General features: G+C 40.0%; 1 protein-coding gene across 1 annotated transcript in view; it reads right to left on the reverse strand.

The window, feature by feature from the left end:
• Positions 1-2,967: 2,967 nt before the first annotated feature.
• TNFSF8 (TNF superfamily member 8) overlaps positions 2,968-25,477 on the reverse strand; it is a 46,443-nt gene continuing 23,933 nt past the window's right edge. The window contains exons 3-4 of the mRNA XM_003925194.4: positions 24,104-24,175; positions 2,968-22,612 (exon numbers count right to left, since the gene is read on the reverse strand). Coding sequence (XP_003925243.1) covers positions 22,218-22,612; positions 24,104-24,175 — 467 coding nt within the window. The 3' untranslated portion in view covers positions 2,968-22,217. The remainder of the gene's footprint in view (positions 22,613-24,103; positions 24,176-25,477) is intronic.

Raw genomic sequence — 25,477 nt, forward strand, 5'->3', positions numbered from 1 at the left:
ATGGAAAATAGTGTAGTATTTGTATATAACCCATGTACATCTTCCTGTATAGTTTAAATTATTTTTGATGACTTATACCTAGTACAGTGTAAATGCTATGCAAATCGTTGTTGTACTCTATTGTTTGGGAGATAATGACAAGAAACACATCTGTGTATGTTCAGTACAGATGCAACCATTCATTTTTATCTGAATAGTTTCGATCCATGGTTGGTTGTGAAATCCATAGACATGAAGGGCCAACTGTACTTGTATAACCACTACCCAGAACAGATTTAAGACATTTCCATCACCCAAAAGTTTCCTCCATATTCCTTTCTAGTCAATATTCATTTCCCCAATGTAAATTCTGTTCCGACTTTTATCAACACAGATTAGTTTTGCTTGTTTTGAACATTATATAAATTGTACATGGATTCTTTTTATCAAATGGAATGTATTTTTTTTCTGGCTTCTTTTGCTTAGCAAAATATTTTTGAGATTAATTACTGTGTGTAAAAGTAGCTTTTTTCCCTTTGTTGCTGCCTAATTTTATATTGTATGAATATACCATGATTTCTTTATTCAATTTTTCTGTTGATAGGCATTAGGGTTATTTTAATTTGGGGGGGTACTTGAAATAAAGAAGCTATAAATATTCTTCTACCCATCTTTTTTGTTGACATATGACCTCACTTCTACAAATATTTCTAGGAGTAGCATGGTTGGATCATAAGGCAAGCATATGTTTAGCTTTAGTAGGTATTGCCAAACAGTTTTCCAACATGATTGTACCACTTTCACTTCCTCCAGCAATATATGAGGTTTCCAGTTGCTTCACTTCCTCATCAACACTTGATATTGTCTGTCATCTCAATTTTAGTAATTTGGTGGGTGCATAGTTTTAATTTGGTGGTTATATGGTTTTAATTTGCATTTCCCTGATGACTAATGATACCATCAGGGAATCATTAGCTTACTGGACATATGGATAGTGTCTTTTTTTGAAGTCCTATTAAGTTGTTTTGCTCATTTTAAAATTAGGTTCATTTGTCTTTTAAATTGATTTATAGAAATTTTTATACATAGTATTATGAATATGAATCCTTTGTCACAGAACAAAGTTCTTTTTAATCTTTTCTACTCACTTTTATAATGGTATCCTCTGATGAGCAGAAGGTCTTAATTGTAATGAATACCAATTCATTACTTTTTCTTTTATGATTTGTGTCTTTCATGTTCTGTATAAAATATTTTATCTATTTCAATATTATGAAAGTACTCTCCTATGTTTTATCTCAGAAGCTTTATTGTCATACTCTTTGCATTTATGACTATAATCTATCTCAAATAAATTTTTATGTGTAGTGTAAGGTGGGGTGGTCAAACTTGAATTTTTTTTTAACAGATACAATGATTCCAGCATCATTTATTAAAAAGGGCATCATTTCTACACTAAGACTTTTGTCACAATTCAGATGATAATACATGTGTTGACTTATTCCATTTACACATTTTCTATTCTTAAGCTAACACCCAGACTATTTTGATTACCTTAGCTGCATAGTTAAGTTGACATCCGATAGTAATGTTATGGGCAGCAAATCTATGTGAGTCTACAGCATCCTCAATTCTTGCCTCCTCAGAAGAAAGAATTCAACTGATGGGCATAAGGCAGAAGGAGAGACTGGGGCAAGTTTTAGAGCAAGAATAAAAGCTTTAGAGCAGTAAGGAAAGAAAGTACACCTGGAAGAGGACCAAGCAGGTGGCTTGAAAGACAAAGAGTGTGGTTTGACCTTTTGATGTTCTTTTACTTTGGCGTACTTTGGTTTTATGTTTAACTTTGGTTTTATACATTGGCATACTTCTGGGGTCTTGCGTAATTTCTCCCTTGATTTTTCCCTTGGAGTGGGCTGTCTGCATGCAAATGCTTGAGCCCACTATCCCAACTCCTGAGATCTTACCAGGAAGCTGCTGATCATTAGTTTCAGATGTTTTTTATTTATCAGGTGATGGCCTTTCCCTGACACCAGCTATGACCAATTATTATTTTAGAGTGACAGTTAACAATGGCCTGACTGTTATTGACCATTACCTGATTGTCACCTGACATTTCTGATGTGTATGGCAGGGCTTGAGGGAGAGTGTAAAGTCGGTGAGAGCCCTCTTCTCTGCTCATGCCTGATGAGCTACTTACTTTAACAGGAAGACTTGTAATTTGCTCATTTTCTTCAAACTTATTTTGGTTATCCTAGGTTCTTTGTATTTCCAAATAGATTTTACAAACATTTTGTCAATTTCCATTAAAAAAGAAAGCCTGTAGTGATTTTAACTGGGACAACATTGATTCCATGGATCAATTTGGGAAGAGTTCACATCATTCTGTATTTAATTTTCTAACTCATGTGTGTGCCATCTCTCTCCACCAGATCTCTACTTTTTCTCAGCAATATTTTATAATTTTCAGTGTAGAGGGTTTTATATTTTTCATTAGATTTATTCCTAGATATGTGATACTTTTGAGTGCTATTGTAAATGATTTATTTTTCCAAATTTTATTTTCTAGTTGTTTGTTGATAGTATCAGAAATAGAATTAAGCAACTAACACAGGAGCAGAATAGCAATTACCACAAGTTTTCTGTTATAAGTGGGAGCTAAACATTTAGTCCACATTGACACAAAAAAGGGAACAATGGGCACTGAGGTCTATTTAAGGGTGGAGGGTGGGAGGAGGGTAGGGATCTAAAATCTACCTTTGCTAATTACCTGGGTGGTAAAACAATCTGTGCACCAAACCCTTATGACATTCAATTTACCTATATAAAAAACTTGCACATATACCTCTGAAAGAAAAAGTGAAAAATAAAAGTGAAAAAAGAAACATAATTTATTTTTGTATATTTACTTGGTACCTAGCAACTTTGCTAAATTTATTTGTTTATAAATCTTTTTGTATGATAATTTTTAACTATAATATTTGTGTCATCTGTTAATATAAAAGTGTCACTTCTTTCATCTTTGTATAATTTATTTCTTTTTCTTTCTTTATTACTCTGGCTAGAACCTCTATTTCAATGTTGATTGATGCTAATGGACCTTTTTGTCTTGGTCCTAACTGGAGCGAAAATGGTTTATATTCACACCTGAGTACAATTTTAGTGTTAAGTTTTTAATAAATATGTTTTTTTTTGTTTTGGAGTATAAAATATTTGAAGAGGGATAACTGTTGAGAGACACTTCTGTTTTCTAGCAGTGTCTTTCACATGAGGAAGCTCAGTTTAACTCCATGTCTTTCTTTGCTTTTGTTCATTCTGTCACAGGGATGGTGGAATGACTTATATGCTTCATAAATCTGGGAGGAAAAGAGCAGGCATATTCCTTTCAGCTACTCCCTTTGTCTTCCTGTACTTGTCCAGTATTCAGTAATTCTATGACAGGCAAGCCTATCTAGATCTGAGATTCAGCTAGCAGAGCTGGTCTTTTTGGCTCTGAAGCTAAGCTGCATCCTCCAACTTAATCTTTCATAGTCATGAAATTGATATTTTAATTTCCTATCTGCCTTAATATTAATTTTACTTGTCACTTTGTTCAAGAGCCTGAATGCAGAAAGAGGTAGGTCTCACCACTTCTGAAATGTTAATAGCGGTATTAAGAGATACTTTTACTTTTTTTTTTAAGTTTCATTATATTCAGTATTTTAACATAGAACAACTTTTAAATAAAACAAACTAGTCACAAAGAAGTTTTAACATCTGTCAAGGAAATACATTTTTAAAGTATGATTACATGGGCCATTTAAGCCTCCTTCCTCTTTTGCTTATCCAGCTCTCTTTCCGTTACACTTTTCTTCTCCATGTTCTTCCTTCTGTAACTTAGCTGAGCTTCACCCCTGACTGAAAGCTACACAGTACCCTTCCCTCTTTAAAGTCCTAGGCTTTTTTCTCAGTACCATCAGGTCTGCATGGCTAATTTCTTTTAAAGATCTTTTTTCTTCCCTGGCTGGCCAAGGGTGAAGCCCTCCAAAGCCGAATTCCCTAGGATTGCGCTCTGGACTTACCACAGGAGTTCTACCACTTAGACATTCCCAAAACCTTCCTTGAATTAGATCAGCTCCTCAGGTTCTCTTTCCCTTATCTTTGCATTGGGAATAATAATACGACCAATCTCATAGAACACTTGTGAATATTGAAAGAGTTATTTGAACATAAAGCACCTAGGCCAGTGCCTGTGTCTCAGTAAACTCCTACTACATGTGAGCTATTCTTATTAGCTTATATTATTGCATTTGTTGGGCTTTTAAATATGTAATTTTATACTTTTTTTCAAGATGTTTTGTGATAAAACATGACTTATTTTCCAAATTAGTTTTTAGGCTTCATAAGAACACATGTGGGCCTTGTGCTTTTCTTGCATTTCCTTTGTGCTAGATGAATCTGCTATCTGCAATACCATAGCAAAACAACAATATTGAAATTTTAGTATTTTTTTTAACCTGTGTTTCTGAAATACTATTAGTCTGATACTTTTTGAAGTGCTAATATTCTAGAATGGATGTATCTTAATCATACAGAGATCTTACTTCTTTGAGTATTTGAAGAAAGAGATAAATAAAGTTTCCCTCAAAATATAGAATATCTCTGAAAATCTGGTTTAGTGTCCTTGTAACTGCATTTATTTAACAAGTAGGTGATTTTCATCTCTGATTCTGTTTCCCTACATCAATAAAATGGAAACAGTAATGCCTCATTTTTAATGCAGCATTTAGTTTTCTCTATGTTTCAGTATTTGGGCTAAAAATACCAAAATAATTATATTTACTTAATAAAAATACTATTTTTAAATAGTCAAATCACTTTTATGCTATAAATTGACTTTGTAATCACTGATGTGTGTGTTCTTGTATATGTGTGCATGTACGACATTGTTGAGTTATTAACTGCAGAAAAGAGTGTGGACCAATGTTTAGTAAAAAAGGTTCTCTATGGACAGTAATTAATAGGTGCTGCTTGGTGGAATAGGGGTTATACATAGAAACTTGCAAAACTGGTCAATATTTATAAAGTGGTAATCCGTTGCATCACATGGGATACAACTTGCATTTTTACGGACAATAATTATTTGCATTACTATCAACTTTCTGCAACTTTTGGGGCTGTAAAACAAATCCCAGAGCCAGTGAAAGCATAAAATAACCAAAACGTATGAGCTAGTCAGTACTCTCACTAAATTTCAAAGTCTCAGAATTTTTCCCTATACTACATGTTCACTCAAATAGAATGCCATTCTTGTTAATCTCTCATTTAAAAGAAGGCTTGAGTTAATTATTTAAAAATATGTGTCTATATAGCTCATTTAAAGAGTATTTGGGTACAATATTTTTGTTTGAAAAGAGCTTGAACCAAGAGGACAAAATTTCAGATAGAAATTTTTTTAAAGGTAATTGCAGCTTCTATTCAAATCAATAAATATTTCAGGAGAGGGAGGTGGAGCAAGATGGCAGAACAGAAGGCTCCACTGATTGTCCTCCCCGCAAGGACACCAATTTAACAATGATCTACACACCAAAAAATACCTTCATAAGAATCCAAAATGAGGTGAGTGCTCGCAGTACCTGGTTCTAACTTCACATTGCTGAAAGAGGCACTGAGGAGATAGAAAAACCAGCTCTGAATTGCTGCTGCCACCCCTTACCCACCCTCCAGCAGCATGGTGTGGAGAGCGTCTCTGGGTGCTGGGGGAAGGGGGCAGCACAGCAATTGTGAGGCATTGAACTCAGTGCTCTCTTGGTAGAGCAGAAAGGAAAACTGGACAAAACTCAGCTGATGCCCACCGACCATGGAAGCATTTAAACCAGCCCTAGCCAGAGTGAATCATGAATCCCAGCAGTCCAAACTTGAGTTCCTGCAAACCTCACCACTGAGGACTACAGCGCTCTGTGTCTCCAAGTAAACTTGAAAGGCAGTCTAGGCCATAAGGCCTGCAAATCTTAGGTGAGTCCTAGTGCCTAACTGGGCCCAGAGATGGTGGACTGGGTGGCATGTGACATACTGAGACACCAGCTGAATCAGCCAAGGGAGTGCTGGCATCGCCCTTCCCCTAGACCCAGGCTGCACAGCTCCTGGCTCCAGAAGAGACCCCTTCTTTCTGCTTGAGAAGAGGAGAGGAAAGAGTAAGGAAGGTTTTCTCTTGCATATTAGATAGCAGCTCAGCCACAGCAGAAGAGAGCACCAGACAGAGCTGTGAGGTCCCTGTCCCAAGCCCTAGCTCTTGGATGACATTTCTAGGCACACCTTGTGCCAGAAGGGAACGCAATGCCTTGAAGAAAGGACTCAGTCCTGGCAGCATTCATCACCTGCTAACTGAGGAGCCCTTTGGCCCTGAATAACCAGTAGTGATATCCAGGTACTATGTTGAAGGCCTTGGGTAAGCCTCTGAGACTTGCTGGCTTCAGGTGAGACTCAACACATTACCAGCTGAGGTGTTAGGTGTTGGGGCAAAACTCCTTCTGCTTCAGAAAAGAAGGAAGAATAAAGGGGACTTTGTCTTGCACCTTAGATACCAGCAGTTGGGTAGAGCACCAAGTGGGCTCCTGGGGTTCCTGATTTTAGGATTTGACTCTTGGATGGTGTTTATGGACCTGCCGTGGGTCAGAGGAGAGCCCACTGCCCTGATGAGTGAGTCCCAGGCTAGGCAACATTTACCACAAGTCGACTTAAGAAAACATCGGCAGTAGTCTGGCATTCTCCTCGTGGCCTGGGGTGGTGGTGGCTACTAGGTGAGGCTCCTCTGCCTTTGGAAAGGGGAGGGAAGCATGGAAAGGACTGTGTCTTGTGGTCTGAGTGTCAGCTCAGCCACAGTACAATAGAATACCAGGTAGACATCTAGGATTTTTGACTCTGATTCCTGGATGGCACCTCTGGACTAATCTGGGGCATGGGCAACCTTGCCACCTCAAAGTAAAGGGCACAGGCCTGGCTAGCTTTGCCACCAGCTGCTTGTAGAGCTCCAGGGCCTTGAGCAAACAGGCAGTAACCAGGGAGTATTTCAGCAGGACTTGGGCAAGACCCAATACTGTGGTGGCTTCTGGTCTGACCCAGCACAGTCATAGTGGTAGTGGCCTCAGGGATGCTTGTGTCACTCCAGCCCCAGCTTTAGATGATTCGTAACACAAAGAGAAATATCTTTGTTTGGGAAAACATAAAGAAAGAGAACAAGAGTCTCTGCCTGGTAATCTAGAGAATTCTCCTGGATCTTGTCCAAGACCATCAAGGTGGTACCTCTAGGAGTCTGCAAGAACCACAGTGTTACTGGGCTTGCAGTGCCCCCTAAATCAGATGCAGCTTAGATTATAACACCCGAATCCTTTAAAATATCTGAAAAACCTTTCCAAGAAGACGTGCAAATAAGCACAGACCGTGAAGACTACAATAAATACCTAACTCTTCAATGCCCAGACACTAAAGAATATCTGATAGTATCAACACTCATTCAGGAAAGCAACCTCAACAAATGAACTAATAAGGCACTGAGGACCAATCCTGGAGAAATGGAGATATATAATCTTTCAGATAATTCAAAATAGTGGTGTAGAGGAAACTCAGAGATTCAAGATAATGCAAGGGAGGAATTTAGAATTCTATCAGATAGATTTAATTAAAAGATTGAAATAATTGAAAGAATCAAGCAGAAATTCTACAGCTGAAAAATGCAACGGGCATACTGAAGAATGCATCAGAGTCTTTTAACAGCAGACCTTATCAAAAAGAAGAATGAATTAGCAAGCTTGAAGATAGGCTATTGGAAAATATGATAGACAGACAAGACAGAAGAAAAAAGAATTAAAAACAATGACATGCCTACAAGATCTAGAAAATAGTCTTGAAGAACAAATCTAAGAGTTATTGGCCTTAAAGAGGAGTTAGAGAAAGAGAGAGGGGTAAAAAGTTTATTAAAAGAGATAATAACATAGGAAGTCAAACTGCTACTATTTGCTGATGGTATAATTGTATACCTAGAAAACCATAAAGACTCATTTAAAAAGCTTATAGAACTGGTAGATGAATTTAGCAAAATTTCAGAATATAAGATTAAACAATGTACACAAATCAGTAGTCTTGCTATACACCAACTGTATAGCACCAATGACAAAACTGAGACTCAAATCAAGAAATCAACCCCTTTTATAATAGCTTCAAAAAATAAAATAAAATAATCAGGACTATACCTCACCAAGGCGGTGAAGGACCTCAACACGGAAAACTACAAAATGCCGCTGAAAGAAACCATAGACACAAGCGCAGGCAACCAAAGTGAACATGGACAAATGGGAGCACATCAAGTTAAAAAGCTTCTGCACAGCAAAGGATACAGTTGACAGAGTGTATTTCCCACAGAATGGGAAAAAATATTTGCAAACTACTCATCGGACGAGGGATTAATAACCAGAAGATATAAGGAACTCAAATAACCCTATAGAAAAAAATCTGATAATCTGATTAAAATGGGCGAAGTATTTAAACAGACATCTCTCAAAAGAAGACATACACGTGGCAAATAGACATATGAAAAGGTGTTCAACATCACTGAGCATCAGAGAAATGCAAATCAAAACTACAATGAGATATCATCTCACCCCAGTTAATATAGCTTGTATCCAGAAGACAGGCAATAGCAAATGCTAGTAAGGATTGTGCACTGCTGGTGGGGTTGTAAATTAGTAAAACCACTATGGTGAACAGTTCAGAGTTTCCTCAAACAACAACAACAACAACAACAACAACAACAACAACAAAAACAAAAAACCAACAACAAAACAAAAATTGAGCTATCATATGATCCAGCAATCCCACTGCTGGGTATATACCAAAAAAGAAAGGAAATGAGTGTATTAAAGAGATATCTGCACTCCTATGTTTGTTACAGCACTGTTTACAACAGGTAAGATTTGAAAGCCACCTAAGTGTCTAACAACAGATGAATGGAGAAAGAAAATGTGGTATATACACACAATGAAGTATTATTTGGCCATAAAAAAGAACCAGATTCTGTTATTTGTAACAACATGGATGGAATTGAAGATCATTACATTAAATGAAATAAGCCAGGTACAGAAAGACAAACATCACATGTTCTCACTTATTTATGGGGTCTAAAAATTAAGACAATTCAACTCATGGACATAGAGAGTAGAAAGATGGTTACCAGAGGCTGGGAAAGGTAGTGAGGGGCTGAAAGGGAGGTAAGGGACAGTTAATGAGTTAGAAAAAAAAGAAAAAGAAAACAATGAAAGAATGAATAAGAACTACTATTTGATAGTACATTGGGGTGACTTTAGTCAATAATAACTTACCTGTACGTTTAAAAACAACTTAAAAAGAGGCTGGGCATGGTGCCTCATGCCTGTAATCCCTGCACTTTGGGAGACTGAGGTGGGTGGATCAAGAAGTCAGGAGTTTGAGGCCAGCCTGGCCAACATAGTGAAACCCCTTCTCTACTAAAATTACAAAATTAGCGGGGCATTGTGGCACATGCCTGTGGTTTTAGCTACTTAGAGGCTGAGACAGGAAAATCGCTTGAACCCGGGAGGCAGAGGTTGTGGTGAGCCAAGATCGTGCCACTGCACTCCAGACTGGGCAACAGAGTGAAACAAACAAACTAACCAAAAAACCCAAAGAGTAGCCATGCCTGGCTAATTTTGTATTGAATCGTTTGTAACACAAAGGATATATGCTTGAGGGGATGGATATCTCATTTTCCACGATAAGCTTATTTCACATTGCATGCCTATATCAAAACTTCTCATGTACTTCATAAATATATACACCTACTATGTACCCACAACAATTAAAAATTTAAAAAGGAAAATAGATAAATAAAAGTGTTAAGTAAATATTTCATAAGTATCTACCATGTTAGATGAATAATAATGATAATGTGTCTTTATCAGGCATATCCCATACTTATTCACCCACAGTGTTGTGGTTTGGCCCTATGGTTGAGCAGGGACTAAACTCATAGGATATCTGTGAATATTAAAATTACGTCTGATAGTATAATTTCAGAAGTCTGGGTAATTTAGTCTAGAGACTAGCCATATACGAGGTTTCGTGATTCATGTAGAATTCACTTAAGTTCCCTTTTTTCATATCCTTCTCTTTTTTTTGAGATGGAGTTTCACTCTTGTTGCCCAGGCTGGAGTGCCATGGTGCAATCGAGGCTCAGTGCAACCTCCGCCTCCTGGATTCAAGTGATTCTCCTCCCTCAGCCTCCCAAGTAGCTGGGATTACAGGCATACACCACTACGCCTGGCTAATTTTGTATTTTTTAAGTAGAGATGGGGTTTCACCATGTTGATGAGGTTGGTCTCAAACTCCTGACCTCAAGTGATCCACCCACCTCGGCTTCCCAAAATGCTGGGATTACAGGTGTGAGCCACCGTGCCCGGCCTCAAATTCTTCTAAGTCACCATCTGGTCTATTCTAAACTCCCTTGGGTGGTTTATTGTGGGAAAACATCTAAGAGCAAATAATTTTCCTGAAACAGTACATTCTGATTCCATATTTTAGAAAGATACCTTTTAATTAAAATTTTTTCATTATTATGAGGACATTCAAATCCTCAAGTGTCTGGTTTATCGGTTGTAAAGAAAAAAAAAAATCTCCCATCTCTAACCTCCTTATTTTAAAACACAATCTTTTTGGAAGCTGTTCCTTTCTCACTGCTTTTGGTGGATGTGCCTCTGAGGCCTTTTCTTTTTTAAGTTTACTACTTCTTCATATTGTTAGGATAGATATTATCAAGTCCATGATCAAAAATCATGCATTAGCCCAAAGAACCCCTTACTCAGCAGAGGCATGTTCTGTACGTGATTCCAACAATGTTGGCACTCCCCTCTCACAGCTGACAGTATTGAAGTTCAGATACAGACGGTGATCATACGGTTCTCTTTGTGGGAGAATTTATTATTTATATGTGCTTGAGTATGTGTTGTTAAGTGTTTATATCTAAATATACCTGGAGTCACCAGCAATATATAGCAGGTCCATCAGACATTTTCTGTAAACAGCTCCTGGATTCTGGGGCAGCTACTCAACTCTGCCACCATAGCATAAAACCAGTCATAGACTGTATGTAAATGAATGGATGTGGCTGTGTTCCAATAAAACTTTATTTTCAAAAGTAGGCAGAGTCTCCTGAGGTTGTAGTTCAGTGATCTCAGAATACAGTATAGTTCTAGAAAAGAAATCAGAATACCAGGAGCTCCCACTCTCAGTTCTTCTTCTCAGTTGAGTGCACAGCTTCGTTTTCTCTTGTGCTATTTGAAAGAATAGTGTGTAAACTTTAAAGTACTATGCAGATGTCTAAGATGGTATTCATTTAATCTTTCATTTAATCAAGAAATAGATATCAAAGGCCTGCTGTGTCAAAAACTTTCCTAGAACAACAAAGCGATCGTAGATAAGAATGAGTCACCTAAATTTTGAAAAAGGTACCAATACTGGGCTGTTGCATGATTGTCAGGTTGGGGTCATAGGGTAAGATGACCGCCTGAGAGGTGGGAGTGAGGTTTTCCCCTGAAAGGAATTGATGTTCACGCAGTCATACATTTTGGGAAGTGATTAATTCTGGGAAGGAAATGAGTTGGCATTTTGGGTAGGGGGTGGTCAGACTTGTTTTTCTCTCTGGCCCAGGAAGTGTTGGGCCAAGATTCCAAATCATGGACAGGTCCAGATGATTCTGTTTGTGGGGAGTGAACCGTTTCTTGGCTATGTGGGTTTAAGGTTAGGGTGACTGGTACCGTCAAGTTCATGACTTTCCTCTTAGCAGTGACAGTGACCCAGGGTAGAAGCAGTTTATTTCTGGAGCAGCCAGCATTATGGTTCAGGATTGTGGAATCACAGGTCAGAAGCTCCCTTTCCCAGAGTCTAGGGTATGGTGTGAATGGTGGAGGATCATGCCACAATAATCTGGAAAAAAGAATAACCTTACTTTGTAGATACTGGCAGGAGGGGTATAATACCCTTAGATATTGTTTTTACTCAGAAGCCCACAGTCTAGCAGGGAGGCAAACATACGATCATGCCATCATAGTCAGCATGGTAAGTTTTAGGCAGAAGTGAGGATATTAAGACCCAGGTTGGATGCCTAATTTAGCCTGGGTATGGTTCTTGAGCAATAAAGTCTGAATTGAGATTTTATGAATGAGGTCAAATTAACTAGCTGGGAAAGAAGGGCAAGGACCTTGTGGACAAAGGAATCAGCAGGGACCATGTCAAGTAGCCTCAGTGTAGTGCAATGTAGTGGGGTTAGAAATATAGCTCTGGAGCCAGACTGCAGTGGTTATGTCTTAGCTCTTCAGCTGATGAGCTGCTGAAACTTGGACATATTTATGCATTTCTTCCAGGCTGTTTCCTCATCTGTAACATGCGAATGGTCATTTCTATCTCACAAGGGTGAGGAAGAAGTAGACTATAGTGTTTGAAGGCTTTCATGTTTGAAACCTGGTAAGCAAACGTTCAGCCAGTATTAGCAATTATATCTATTTATGGAATATAAAGTGGTTTAAGTAAACACATCATAGTAATGAAGGAGGAGCATGAAAAGACCAGATACAATTGAGGACTGTGTGAGTGTAGGTATGTAAAATTGCTGGTGGAAATGTAGCTTACTTCAGTATTTTCTTGCTGTTTCCTCATCCCATTGTACTGATCCTGTGAAGGATTGTGGCCTTTCTTCCCTTGACTACCGTGCCATATGCTGACTGCTTCAGGCCAGCTGGTAAAATGAGACCCATGAGAACGGAAGGCGTCGTCAGAATGTCACGGACGTTAGATCATCTACATCCCTACCAATGGAAATGAGATGATGAAATACTTCAGCTGGTTTTTGCTTGGAGCTTTCTGGTTGTGAAGGAGGAAGAGCCTTCAAATCATCATGTTCTTGACTAGTTTAGCTGATATCCCTGCCTGGTAATTCCCTCTTCCTGTTGCAAGTGAAATCTAAACATTTCTTGAGTGCTGACTTTGTGCAGGACACTGATCTGGCTGCTGGGATTTGGAGATGGATTCTTCTTGCCTTCCAAGTGCTCATTTCTAAGTGGGAAAAGTATTTCTTTCCAGTGCAATCCGTGCTGCTTCTAGAGAGGCACAGGGAGAGGATCCTGATACTGTATCTCCCAAATAGTTGGTTATCTAGTCCAGTTTTCCCTGCAAGATGAAAGCATCCTTTGAGAGCTGGCCTCACAGCGACCTTTGTTGATCCAATGGCTGGTTTTTCTGAATGCAGATGAGGACAGGCTTCAGTGAGTTTAAGGAAATTTCATTTCTCTCAAACTTGCATTGATTCATTTTTTTCCTACTCCTTTCCCGAAGGTCAAACTCCTTCACAGATGCTGCCTATGATAAAATACCCTAAGAGTTGTAGGCTCTCCAAGCTTATTCTATGTGTTTGCTCTCCCAACAGCTTTGGGAAGGTTTGTTCATCCTATTGTAGAGCTGAGGAAATTTAAGTTTAGAAAGTCCCTGTGATTTGCCAAGGTCATAAAGTTAGTAATTGCTTGAGCTCAGATTCAAACTCATTTCCAACTGCCAACGCCACCCTTCTTTCCCATCTGCTACCCTGAGATTTGTTTTTTCTCTTTCCTTGGCTGTAGGAAAAGTATAGTCCCCATAGAAGTTTCTAAACTGCATCCAAAGCTTTCAACATATTGTCCAGATTCTTCCCACTTCTTGCGCAAGAATCCCAAGGGAGAGAGTTGGACCAAAAGCAGTTGGTAAAAATTCAGTTGTGACCAGAAGCCGTGGCTCATGCCTGTAATCCCAGCACTTTGGGAGGCCAAGGCGGGTGGATTATGAGGTCAGGAGTTCAAGACCAACCTGGCCAAGATGGTGAAACCTTGTCTCTACTAAAAAAAAAAAAAAAAAAAAAAATTAGCTGGGCATGCTAGTGGGTGCCTGTAATCCCAGCTATTTGGGAGGCTGAGGCAGAGAATTGCTTGAACCTGGGAGGCAAAGGTTGCAGTGAGCCAAGATTGTGCCACTGCACTTCAGCCTGGGCAACAGAGAGTCTGTCTCAAAAACAAAACAAAACAAAACAAAACAAAATAAAAAGAAAAAAAAATTCAGTGGTGATCATTACAAAAGAATATCATCATGTTGACTTGATGCTTTTATAGTGTTTAGACCCTCACATTTGCTTAAGCAGCAGACAAGGAAGACAATATCTGTTCACGAAAGTCCACTTGGGAAAAACAGAGAAATGTAATGCATTATCAGCAGTCCTCTCCACTTAAGAAAAGTCATCCAACTAGTGTTCTTCAGACTGTAAGGTGCACATGAATCTCTTGGGTCATATTAGAATGCAGATTATGTTCCAGTTTTTAAGTATGTATGAGATGCCTGCATTTTTAACAAGCTCTCTGGTGATGCCAGACACCAGGACATAACTTAGACAGCAAAGATTTAAACCACTGACTCTTATACTTGGCTTAAGTTTGGGATCTTAAAATAATCCTGATGCCTGGGTTCTAACTCCAGAGATTCTAATTTAATTGCTCTAGGAAGTGGCCTGGAATTTCAGGATTCTAAGATATATGCAGGTTTGGTCTAAACTTTCTTTTTTTTTTTTTTGACACGGAGTTTCGCTCTAGTTACCCAGGCTGGAGTGCAATGGCACGGTCTCAGCTCACCGCAACCTCCGCCTCCTGGGCTCAGGCAATTCTCCTGCCTCAGCCTCCTGAGTAGCTGGGATTACAGGCATGTGCCACCATGCCCAGCTAGTTTTTGTATTTTTAGTAGAGACGGGGTTTCACCATGTTGACCAGGATGGTCTCGATCTCTCGACCTCGTGATCCACCCGCCTCGGCCTCCCAAAGTGCTGGGATTACAGGCTTGAGCCACCGCGCCCGGCGGTCTAAACTTTCTAGTGTATTTCAAAATATCTAGAAGAGAGGATTTTGAATGTTCTTACCTCAAAGAAATAGCTGGTTAAAGTAAGGGATATGTTCATGAAAACGATATATTTACTATTGCATAATGTATACATGTATTAAAATATCACATTGTGCTACCTAAATATGCACACAAGTTTTGTATCAATCAAAAATAAAATAAAACTTAAAAAACCTTCAAAATGCCCGCATGGTGACTCAAATCTGTAATTACAACACTTTGAAAGGCTGAGGTAGGCAGATCACGAGGTCAGGTGTTTGAGATCAGCCTGGCCAATGTGGTGAAAACCTGTATCTACTAAAAAATACAAAAATTAGCCAAGCATAGTGGTACCCGCCTGTAGTCCCAGCTCCTTGGGAGGCTGAGAAAGAAGAGTTGCTTGAACCTGGGGGGCAGAGGTTGCAGTGCGCCAAGATCACACCACTGTCCTCCAGTCTGGGTGACAGAGTGAGACTGTCTCAAAACAAAACAAAACAAAACAAAACACAATGACAAAAAACTTTCTAAGAGTACTCTGTTTATTTCTAATCACAAAATGACTAGAATAGCACATAGATATCTCAGAGGTAGGAAGGGCAATGGATTGTACAGCAAATATACCACACCTTACTCAGAAAAGGGGTTCAATAAAGTAAGTGAAGATTTATTTTTTTCCCTTCCATGTTTTCAGATGACACAGATACATTCTGCTTTCTAATAATTTCAACTTTAATAGGCACTTATTTCCTGAGTGCTAAAAATTATTTCTAAGAAAAATAGAGGCTTTCAATTCATTTTTCCATATTTTGAAAATAACTGTTTTTCTTTCTTTTTTGGGGGGGGGCATGGCTTATTTGATATATTTTTCTTAAAATGAACTCATGTTTAAAGTGGTTTTCTTTGATTATTCATTTAAAAAATATTTACTGAATGGCCATCTACTATGTCCCAGGAATTGGGCTGGGCTGTGAGCACCCAGTGCTGAATAAGATTGATAGAGTTCCTGCCTTCTGGGAGTTTGAATGCTGAAGATAGAGAGAACGAGGGGTGAAGGGTCAAGTGTCATGCAATTAAGGATGGGGAAAGTATGGAAGGAGACAGCAAAGTGTTATTTGAAGCCAGCAGAGTCAGGAAGACTTCTCTGAGGAGGTGACACTGAAATGGAAATTAGGACAATGATAGGAGTTAATCAGGCAAAAGTGTGTGACAGGAGTATCCTAGGCAGAAGAAAAATTGTCTGCAAGCACCTGGTGGCTAGGCAGAGCATGAAAGATTGGAGGAACTGGAAAGAGTGCAGTGTGATTTGAGCACAAAGCACAAGGAGGTGGGGCTGGCACAAAACTAGAGAGACATTCAGGATATAGGGAGAGAGCTGGTGGAGAGAGCTTAGAGTTTTGGAAGGCTATGTTTGTAGTGACTGGAGCATGGGATGTGGAGTTAGACAAACTGCGTCTTAAATCCCAACTCTACCATCCATTGGCTGTGTGACACTGGCCATGGTACTCAATGTCTCAGACTCTCAACGTCCTTATCTGAAGAATGGAGATAATGATGCCTATTTCACTGGGTTGCTTTGAAGATTAAATAAGTGAGTGCAGGAAAAGTATGTAACACTTAAGAGCTTGATAAATGGTCATTATCACTATCAAGAACAATGGGGAGATACTATTGCTGTCTGAAGATGGGATTTATAAGGAGTAAGAGTGGAGGCAATGCTGTGAGTTAGGAGGTATTCAGAGTAGTGCCAGTGGGTGGTGGCTGGAACTAGGAAACTGGAGGAATTGAATGTTAATTGAGTAGGAAGTGAGAAGAAGGATCTTCAGAGACTGGGATAGTCCTTGAGATTTGGAATGTAGGAATAGTGTTAAGTTCAGGATGAGTATGGTGGGGTTGGTTTGTAAATATTGGTGAGGTCAGTTTGTACATGTTATTATTATATTCATGAGGAATCAGTTGCAGAGAACAGACTTCACTTTAGCTTGTTTGGCAGGAAGGGGTTTATCACAGGGTATTAAATGGCTTGTAGAATTGCCAGGAGGGCCGAGGAAACAGAACTGAGATTGAGCTTTCAGGAGCAACCTATAATGCGACTCCCAGGAACTGGGCTGCTATAGTAGCTGCTGTCTCTCCAATAATCTTGCAATCAGGAAGCTTGCCCCTCTAGAACCACAGAACTGTTACCGTGAACAGGAAACCACTACAATCAGGAAGATGCTACTGCTGCTGGGCTCCAGAACCAGCGTACATCTGGAACAGACTCTATCAGCAGAATGGATGCTTTTCCCCAACCACCCAGGCTCACCTCAACTACTAAGCTAGTATCTGAACATTAAAACCTCTGCAAATGAAGATGCAGAAAAAACAAAAACCTGTGCTTGCTGGATGGATGGACAAACATTCCAAAATTCTGTCCATATCAGGCTAAATAATACTAGAACCCAAGCTGCAAGGGAATAAGGAAAGTATATTTTTAGCATTCCAACATGTGGAGCAGGAGAAGGCACACTGGAACCATGTTTCGGAAACTGTGGGTTGTGACTTATGAGAGCATCATAAAAATCAATTCAAGTGATCACAGTAAGTTTTTTGTTTGTTTGTTTGTTTGTTTTTTTCTTAGTCCTCGTTGGCAACATGATATTTCTTCTTCTGGGTCATGGTAGGAAAAAAACAAACAAACAAACAAAAAAACACCTGAAAAGTCATTATACTAGACATTGAGTAGAGATCTTCCATTATAGAGTTTCAGGAGAGAACTTCGAGAAAAGCCCATGAGGAATATGAACATATCATCTTGGGGTAGAAATCTTCTGAGGCTGTGCTTGTCCTTCATACTTTCTGGTGTTTGTTTACTTTCCAGGAAGAGAGCTAGATCCAGGGAATCCCCAGAGTGCATTAAAAGGCAGGTTTCAAATCCATGCTAACGAGGGCTGATTCTGCAGTGGCTTGGGAGAGGTATTGCACACACCATGTTGGATTGTAAACTGACCTGGCACTCACTGGCACTTGGGATATGTGTGTTGAATGAATATACAGAGCAGAGAAGTACTTAGAAAGTATGGAAGGAGCCATTCAGATTCCAGAGACTAAGCTCCAGGTCATAAGCTCTGATCACAGAGCCATCTGAACCCTTGGTAGCCATGATTAACAAAGTATCTTTGTGACACCATTTATGATTTTCCAAGAGTGTTTTTGCTGTGTAGAAAAATGGCAACTAGGGGTGGGAGCTGTGCAAGAAGATGTCCTTATATTGTAGCTTTGTGTGTAATAGAAAAAAACCTAAAAGCAAATTAAATGTTCTTGCATAAGAGAATGGACAAACTGTAGTATATTCAGACAATTAAATATATAGTAGTTACTCTACTGTAACTCTACTATCTAATTCCTTCCCAAAATCCCCCAGTCACATAAGGATGGCTGGGAGAATAGCTCTGTGGCCTAAGAGGTTTTGATGTGGACAAACACTAAAGGGAAGAAGTGCTGAGGGAAGCTGGCAGAATCTACCAAACAAAGGAGCCTCCCGGAATCCCAGGAATACCACTTATTCTGGGATAGAACGGACAAACTCCTTCAATTAAGAGGATGGAGAAGTCAGCCAGTATCATCTCCGGAACACTCCTGAGAGCTCTGCCAGGCTTGATGGAAGTCCCATTGGTTGGAAGCCCAGCAGGGAGCAGATACTTGGAAAGTCCTCAAGTGTGGTTAGTGAGAGAGCTGGAGATTCAACCCAGTTTCCTACTCCAATCTCCATTATTTCCCACCAGCCTTGATAGGGCCTCCTGTACCTTTCTGCAATTTCTCAGGTCATGTCTTTCCAGCCTTATGTTGGACAGTCTTTCACATTCAGAGGTTTCCTCTGCTCTTCCCTGCCCTCACCCCTGTCACTCCAAGACGGTGATTTGAACATAAGGCACAGGTGGTCTCTATCCTCTACAGACTCAACACATAGTCAACATGTGATTCTGAAAAGGGTTAGGAGCCAGGTGTGGTGGCTCATGGCCATAATTCCAGCACTTTGAAAGGCTAAGGTGGGCAGATTGCTTGAGGCCAGGAGTTTGAGACCAGCCTGGCCAACATGGTGAAACCCTGTCTTTAGTAAAAATACAAAAATCAGCCAGGTGTGGTGGTGCCTACCTGTTGTCCCAGCTACTCAGGAGGCTGAGGTAGGAGGATCACTTGAACCCAGGAAGGGGAGGCTGCAGTGAGCCAAGATCACACTACTGCACTTCAGTCAGGGCAACTCTACCTTGACTTGTTATTTTTCATCGACTCACTCATCATCTTCCTCTAAAAGTTGTGCAAATACACTGAGTGTGTGTGTGTGTGTGTGTGGTGGCAAGGCAGGGTTCAGAGGGTAGAAGGAAGGGAAGGAGCTCAAGTTGGGTTTTTACCAAAGAGGCATATGTTTTAGGTAGTCTGGGTTCCCAGTTAGATAAATTATTTATTTTACTTGCATAGATATCATTTTACTAGCATAGTATCATTCATTCATAACATTTCCGGGGGCTGGTTAACCCTCAAGAGTAAGAGAATTTAGTTTTAAACTTCCTGGGTTGCCCACTCCCTATGCATCTATCAGTTGAGTTATTAATGATTATTCTCTTTCATTTTCTTGATTTGGTTACATTATTCATTTAAATGATGTACCTCTTGCGTCTGTAGGCGTTGGCTTTCTGAACATTGCTTGACAGACACTGAAATTAGGAACCACTCACAGTGCAAAAGTCAGGTACCTCTGCTCAGAGGACAGTTGGTGAAAAATGAAAATGGAATCTTTCTTGAGTTAGAATGTGAGATGGCAGAAAATTTGGTTAGTTAACCCACAGTGGGTTGCATATACCTTTTCAAGAATACATGAGTTGGTCTAAGCAAGATTCATTTGTCCTATGCAGTTAATGTGTAACTCAAATGCCAGGTGTTTTCCCTTTTTTTTTTTTTTTTTTTTTTTAGCTTTGAGTCTCAAAGTCTGTTTTTACCACAGACCACTTGGCTTGCTGAATTCAACACCTTTTCCAATTCCTGCTTCTCCCAAAGAATCTACTCACAGAAAGAGTTAAAGAGAAATGTAGACTTTACTGAATATGTCATAGAGGAGACTTAGGAGAAGGTTGACATAGCATATGGCTCAGCAGATGACTTAAAATTTTCCCTTAGCCATTTTTGTTCTCTCAGGTCCCTCTCATCCATACCACCACTGCTGATTTTTTCTTTCTTTTTTTCTTTTAAATATTTTCTAGCTTTTTTTCTGACAAACTTTGCTGGATTCCTATTCCTTTTCTCTCCTTCTTGAGAAAAATGCAAATTTTGCTCCATATTTTGGTCTAGCAGGGAAGCTTCCATCTTTTCTTACTGAAGCACAACCTCGGGGCCTACATTGCATCTCAAATGGCTTGTCAAGGTGCTCCTCCAAAGATGACGGACAGATGCCAAGTTGGACATAGCTAGAGAAATCTCACGTGGCTCTTCCAAGCAGGAGAGGAGTTTGCTGTTTCTCGGAAGTCCTCCCCACTTTCAGGGTCATTATTGTCTGTCAACAACTTTGTGGAAATTTAAAAACTCTCCACGGAACTGGTTTTCTGAGAGGTGTTTGAAGCAGGAATATATTATGCAGGAGATGCAGCAGCCATTCCCTGGCTAGATGACCACATCACTACGACACACTGATTGTTTGCTAAAGGCACAATACCTTCCTGACAGGAAATGAAAAATGCCTGCTGGTCAATTATTGTCAGTCTAATTGGGATAGAGTCAGGCCTCATCAGATGGCTTCCCAAACACCCAGACAGTCTCTTAGATTCTGGATGGTCAGTCTCTTAGATTCAGGTGGTCAACAGTAAGTTTTTTTTTTTTTTTTTTCTTAGTCCTCATTGGCAACATGGCGTTTCTTCTTCTGGGTCATGGTAGAAAAGAAAAAACCCTGAAATAGTCCTTTCCATTACATCCTTTAGATCTTGCAGTTCATACCATTAAAGGCACCCTGAAGCTTGTCCCCTATATTCTGGCTCTGCTGAGATGAGGTCAGATCAATACTAGTGTCTTCAATGGTATACTGTGGTAGGGGGGCCTTATTTTGGTTGGAGAGCTTCCAAAATTGTATCTGGAATCTCAGTTCAAAGGGTCTGGTCTTCTGAGATGGAAGAGGTTTGGAAGCAATTCAAACCCAGTCCTTTCATTTGCTAGACTTCGATCCTGAGTTCCAGGGAGGGGAAGGTATGGTGAATTCTTATACTTTTATGTTGCTTTGGCATCCATTTTGCATACAAGTTTAATGTTCTCATACCAGAAGCCAGGCTTAGTCACCCTTGGTAGGGTTTTCCAGTTCCATGCCGCACCTCTTGCCAGAGACAAGAACTGAGAGTCATCGCTCTTTTGTCTAGCAGACTGGATTTCCCACTTTTCTGTTGCGTCCTTTAAACAGGCCACTCAGGCATTTGCCAGTGAATTGAGAGTGATCGCACCCTATTTATTTACCTAGGTTGCTAATTGGTTTGCTCTCAATGTCTGACTCCTCACTCCTGCCTCATGTAACCCAGAGAAGGATGACTGCCCTTCAGACTCATTATGCCCTCTCTGACCAGGATCTGTAATAAAAATCTTTGAATTTGTTTTCCATTGTGGTGGTGTATTAAATTTGTGCTTCCCATCTCAAGAACGAGGGGCTGCCTCAGGCATGGTTTTTCCCTGGAGGTTCCTAAGGGCGGGGTTGTGTGGAACACAAGGTCAGGCTCCTAGTGCCAGAGTGATGGCCAGGCAGGAATAAACTGGGCACGGTTCAGACACAAGTCACAAGGGTATCCGCCAGCATAGAGAAGTTTCATGTGTGAGAGAGTCCTTGATCACAAGTTGGACAATTAAGCATTAGGCCATCTGCAGATAAAGGAAGTATTCCGTGAAGGGTACACTGTAAACACTCATGCCCAGCTCCCCTTCATTTCCCATTAGGGCACGGTTGCCAGCTGCTCTGGCACTGGAGCCCCATTTTATCTGGAGGCTCTCAAAACAGAAGAAATAGATCAAGACCATACAGTGAATTGGTGGTTGGGCTGGGACATCCATTCAACCATTCTGATTCCCATGTGGATCTCTGCCTACCACACTGCATTGCTTCCCTGACTGCTAACTGAAAGATACTTCACTCAAAACTCTCTTTTTAACCCAGGAGCTGTCTCTTCCCAAGAGACAGAAGAAGTATACTATTTAATACGCTGTGTAGTTTGTCTTGGTCTAAAGTTTTCTTTTTGCCCAAGTGTTTGGATGGATGAAATACTGTATGGTAGAGAGGCACTTTCTTCCTGAAGGCCAAGAGAAACTGTTCAGTCTGAACTACTGTATAAGAAGATGGACAAGACATTCTCAAGAGGAAAGGTGCTTGTGTCTATGTACTGGAATGTATCCACATTGACTGATATGGTGGTATTGACCAGCAGGTAATCCAGCAAGAATTGAGAGAGATTCTGGTATACATTTTTGGTTTGGATTCCAGACTCACACACTGTCATCAGGGCCTGTTTTTTGATCTGCTTGTTGATGAGAAGCTCCACCTTCAGGTCAACAGAATTATTTGGGCATTGTACAATAAACTGCATTTGGCAAATGATGACGTACCAACCAGGGATCTGGACCACCAGATTCCCATCCTGATATCTGACTCCATGGACAACGCCATCTTTGTTCCAAGACAACTTGGTTTGGTTTAGATGCTTTGCGACTAGAAAAGTATAAAAAACAGAATTATTGAGAAGGTTGTAGGTACACATTGGAAAACTCTTAAGTCTTTATTCAAAGTTCCCCATTCGAGACCCATGTTTTCTGTAACATTTCAATCATCTGAATATCCTCCATGTCACTCCCTCTAGAGTCTACTTATTATTCAAGGCACAGGTATAAAACCATCCTTCTTCCTTTTCTCCAATGCTCAAAGCTGGAGGGTCAGAACACACATGGTACTTTACTTCTATCTCTTATAGGATGGCTTCCCATTGAATCATTATCATATTATATTATTCTATGATGATGGTGGTGATCTTTCCCTTTCAGATTATAAGCTCCTGGACTGTTCTCTACAAGGTCAGAACTATCATGTTCATTTATCATGAATGGGCATTGCAGAGGGTATCAGGGATAGGAAATTCAATAATATTGAGTTTTATAGGCATTGCAGAAAGTACAAGGTAAGACATTTAATAATATTATTCAGTTAATAACCAATTTAGGTGTGATGATGTCCAGGAGAATTGCAATTAATTTTCACATTAAGATGTATCCTCTAACTGTTCATTGTCTGAGTTTTTGAATGTCTCCTTTCAATGGGCAGCCAAACATAATTGCATAGGTCCCTCATGTGCCTATTACGGGGCTTTTGCCATCTGGGATTTATTGAAAAGCAGAGAATTAGCAGGCCCTCTAAGCTGACAGGTTTGTTCTGGAAGGTGAGTCTCTGAGTCCTAACATGTGAAAATCAGCACTGACTGGTAGGGGTGACTTTCAGAGCTGGGAAGTTGGCATGGGTTTGAATTGCTTCCATGTTTTCCCTATAAACCTTGTTGCAATTCAGCTGAAGAGTGAGAACTAATCTAACTGCAAAATTGAATTTTTAAAATGAGCAAGATGGCCATTTAGAGAATCCTGGCCATCTCTGCAGCTCATTCTTCTGCAGTCTGAAGTGCCCCTTAGTGCTTCATTTGTAAGGACCTCTTACCTGAAGCACACTGCAATATGCAAATTGGGCCTTTGCTGACATGTTCATTAAGCTGTCAATCTGGGGACAAGTCAATTTTGTGGATCCCTTGTAAATAACTTCACAGAGGCAAAGATTAAGCGCCTGCCTCCCTTGCATTAGGAAAATGACTGTATACTTTGCTGAAACTGGTAGGTAGCTGAATAAGGAGAGATGAGGGGTGGGACTGGTGGTGGCAGTGGCGGTGGGGACCGTGAATACCCATAGAGGCCAGGTAGGAGACATAAAAGCGTGAATGGGGCTGAGGAAAGAGAAGCCTTGTAGCTTTGGAGAAAAACACTCTCCCCACTATGGCATTCAAATTCAAATTATATATATATATATATCCTGCTTACTAAACAGTACACATCTGCAGGTCACATTTGGCCCTGGAACTCTAACTGTGACACCTGGCTTAGCAGTTGTCGAAAAGCCACAGAGGTAGTTTTCATATGTTTAGGTTTCCTGGGTTTGGTTACTGACCTTGGAGGTAGGCCCATGACTTCTTGAATGGAGCCCTTTTCAGGATACATAAGAGGTCTTCTGAGCAATTTCCTAAAAACAAGGAGACAGTGCATTAAAACATTATTTGCTGTTCTGGGATCTGGAGATATCAGATCTTTTTCTATGACCCTTTGATGGGGATAATTACCATTCTGCTTCCATTTTGAGAATCAAGATAAAACCTCTTTAGTTCTCATTTTGGCATCGGGTGTTTTAGGATTTTAATTTTTTTAATTTATTTTTATTGATTGCTTCCACTTGGGTTTTAATGGAAGACTGGAAGTCAGGGAAGAAAACAAATATGACGTGCATTCCTATAATGTGTCAGATGACATTTTTGCCACTATACCTATTTCATCTCCTTAATCTTTGCAGCAACTCTATGAGAGAGGTATTATTAAGTCCCTTTCACAAGTGGGAAAAATTCTTAGGGACCAGGCAGATGAAATACATTGTTTCATGTTGCCTTGCCAGGCAGTGGTAATGAGAATGATAATACTGATAGTAAATACTGCCATCTCACCTACCACACACCAGAAACTAGTCTGGGTACTTTTACAGTTGGGTAATATATCAGCTAATCTAGTTCTCAGACTAATCCTGCAGGGTTAACTTTGATGCCTAGAGATGGTCAATATCATCACTTAAGGTCAGGCAAGTTTGCATAAATGCTGGAATTGCCCGTGACTAATTCCAGAGGCCAGGATCCTTGTTCTAGGCTATTTTGCTAGACAACGAAAGAAAGAAACATCTTTGTGTTCAATTTTAAGAGGACACAGGATTAAATAAATCTTAGCAGAAGTCCTACTATCTGGAGCTTCCTTGGCAGAGGCAACATAACATTATGTCATTATTGTATTTAAGAAACTAAAATATTTTTCATATATTCACTAGTGATAGTGGCTTAGCTTTTTCTTATTATAGTAACTACTTAATATTCCGTATGCAAGGATTCAAGTTATACCTTTCCTGCAATGACTCATGAATTCAGCTTATTCAGAGCAAAATCTCTTCTTTGATCCTTGGATTCCCCAGGTGTAAAACTGGGCAATCTTTGACCTGACATGGACATCTTTTCAAAGATGTTACCAGAGATGACCATTCAGTCTATCCATCAGAGCCTAGGCAACCAAAGGCCCATTCAATGAAGCGGCCACACCCTGGGATGTTTGCTCACTGCATTTCCGAGTAGTGCCCATTGCGCTCACAACCTTTCCCATTGCAATCTCTGCCCAGCCCTGATAAAGTCCCTCCTGGTCAACCTCATAGCTTCATGGGGGCTTTGGAGTGGTTAAAAGTTAAATGAAGAGTTCCCTCTGCTGTCTGAACAAGCTCACTGCGAGAGGCACCCCG

The sequence above is a fragment of the Saimiri boliviensis genome, chromosome 2, assembly GCF_048565385.1.
Source record: "Saimiri boliviensis isolate mSaiBol1 chromosome 2, mSaiBol1.pri, whole genome shotgun sequence".
NCBI lineage: Eukaryota > Metazoa > Chordata > Mammalia > Primates > Cebidae > Saimiri > Saimiri boliviensis.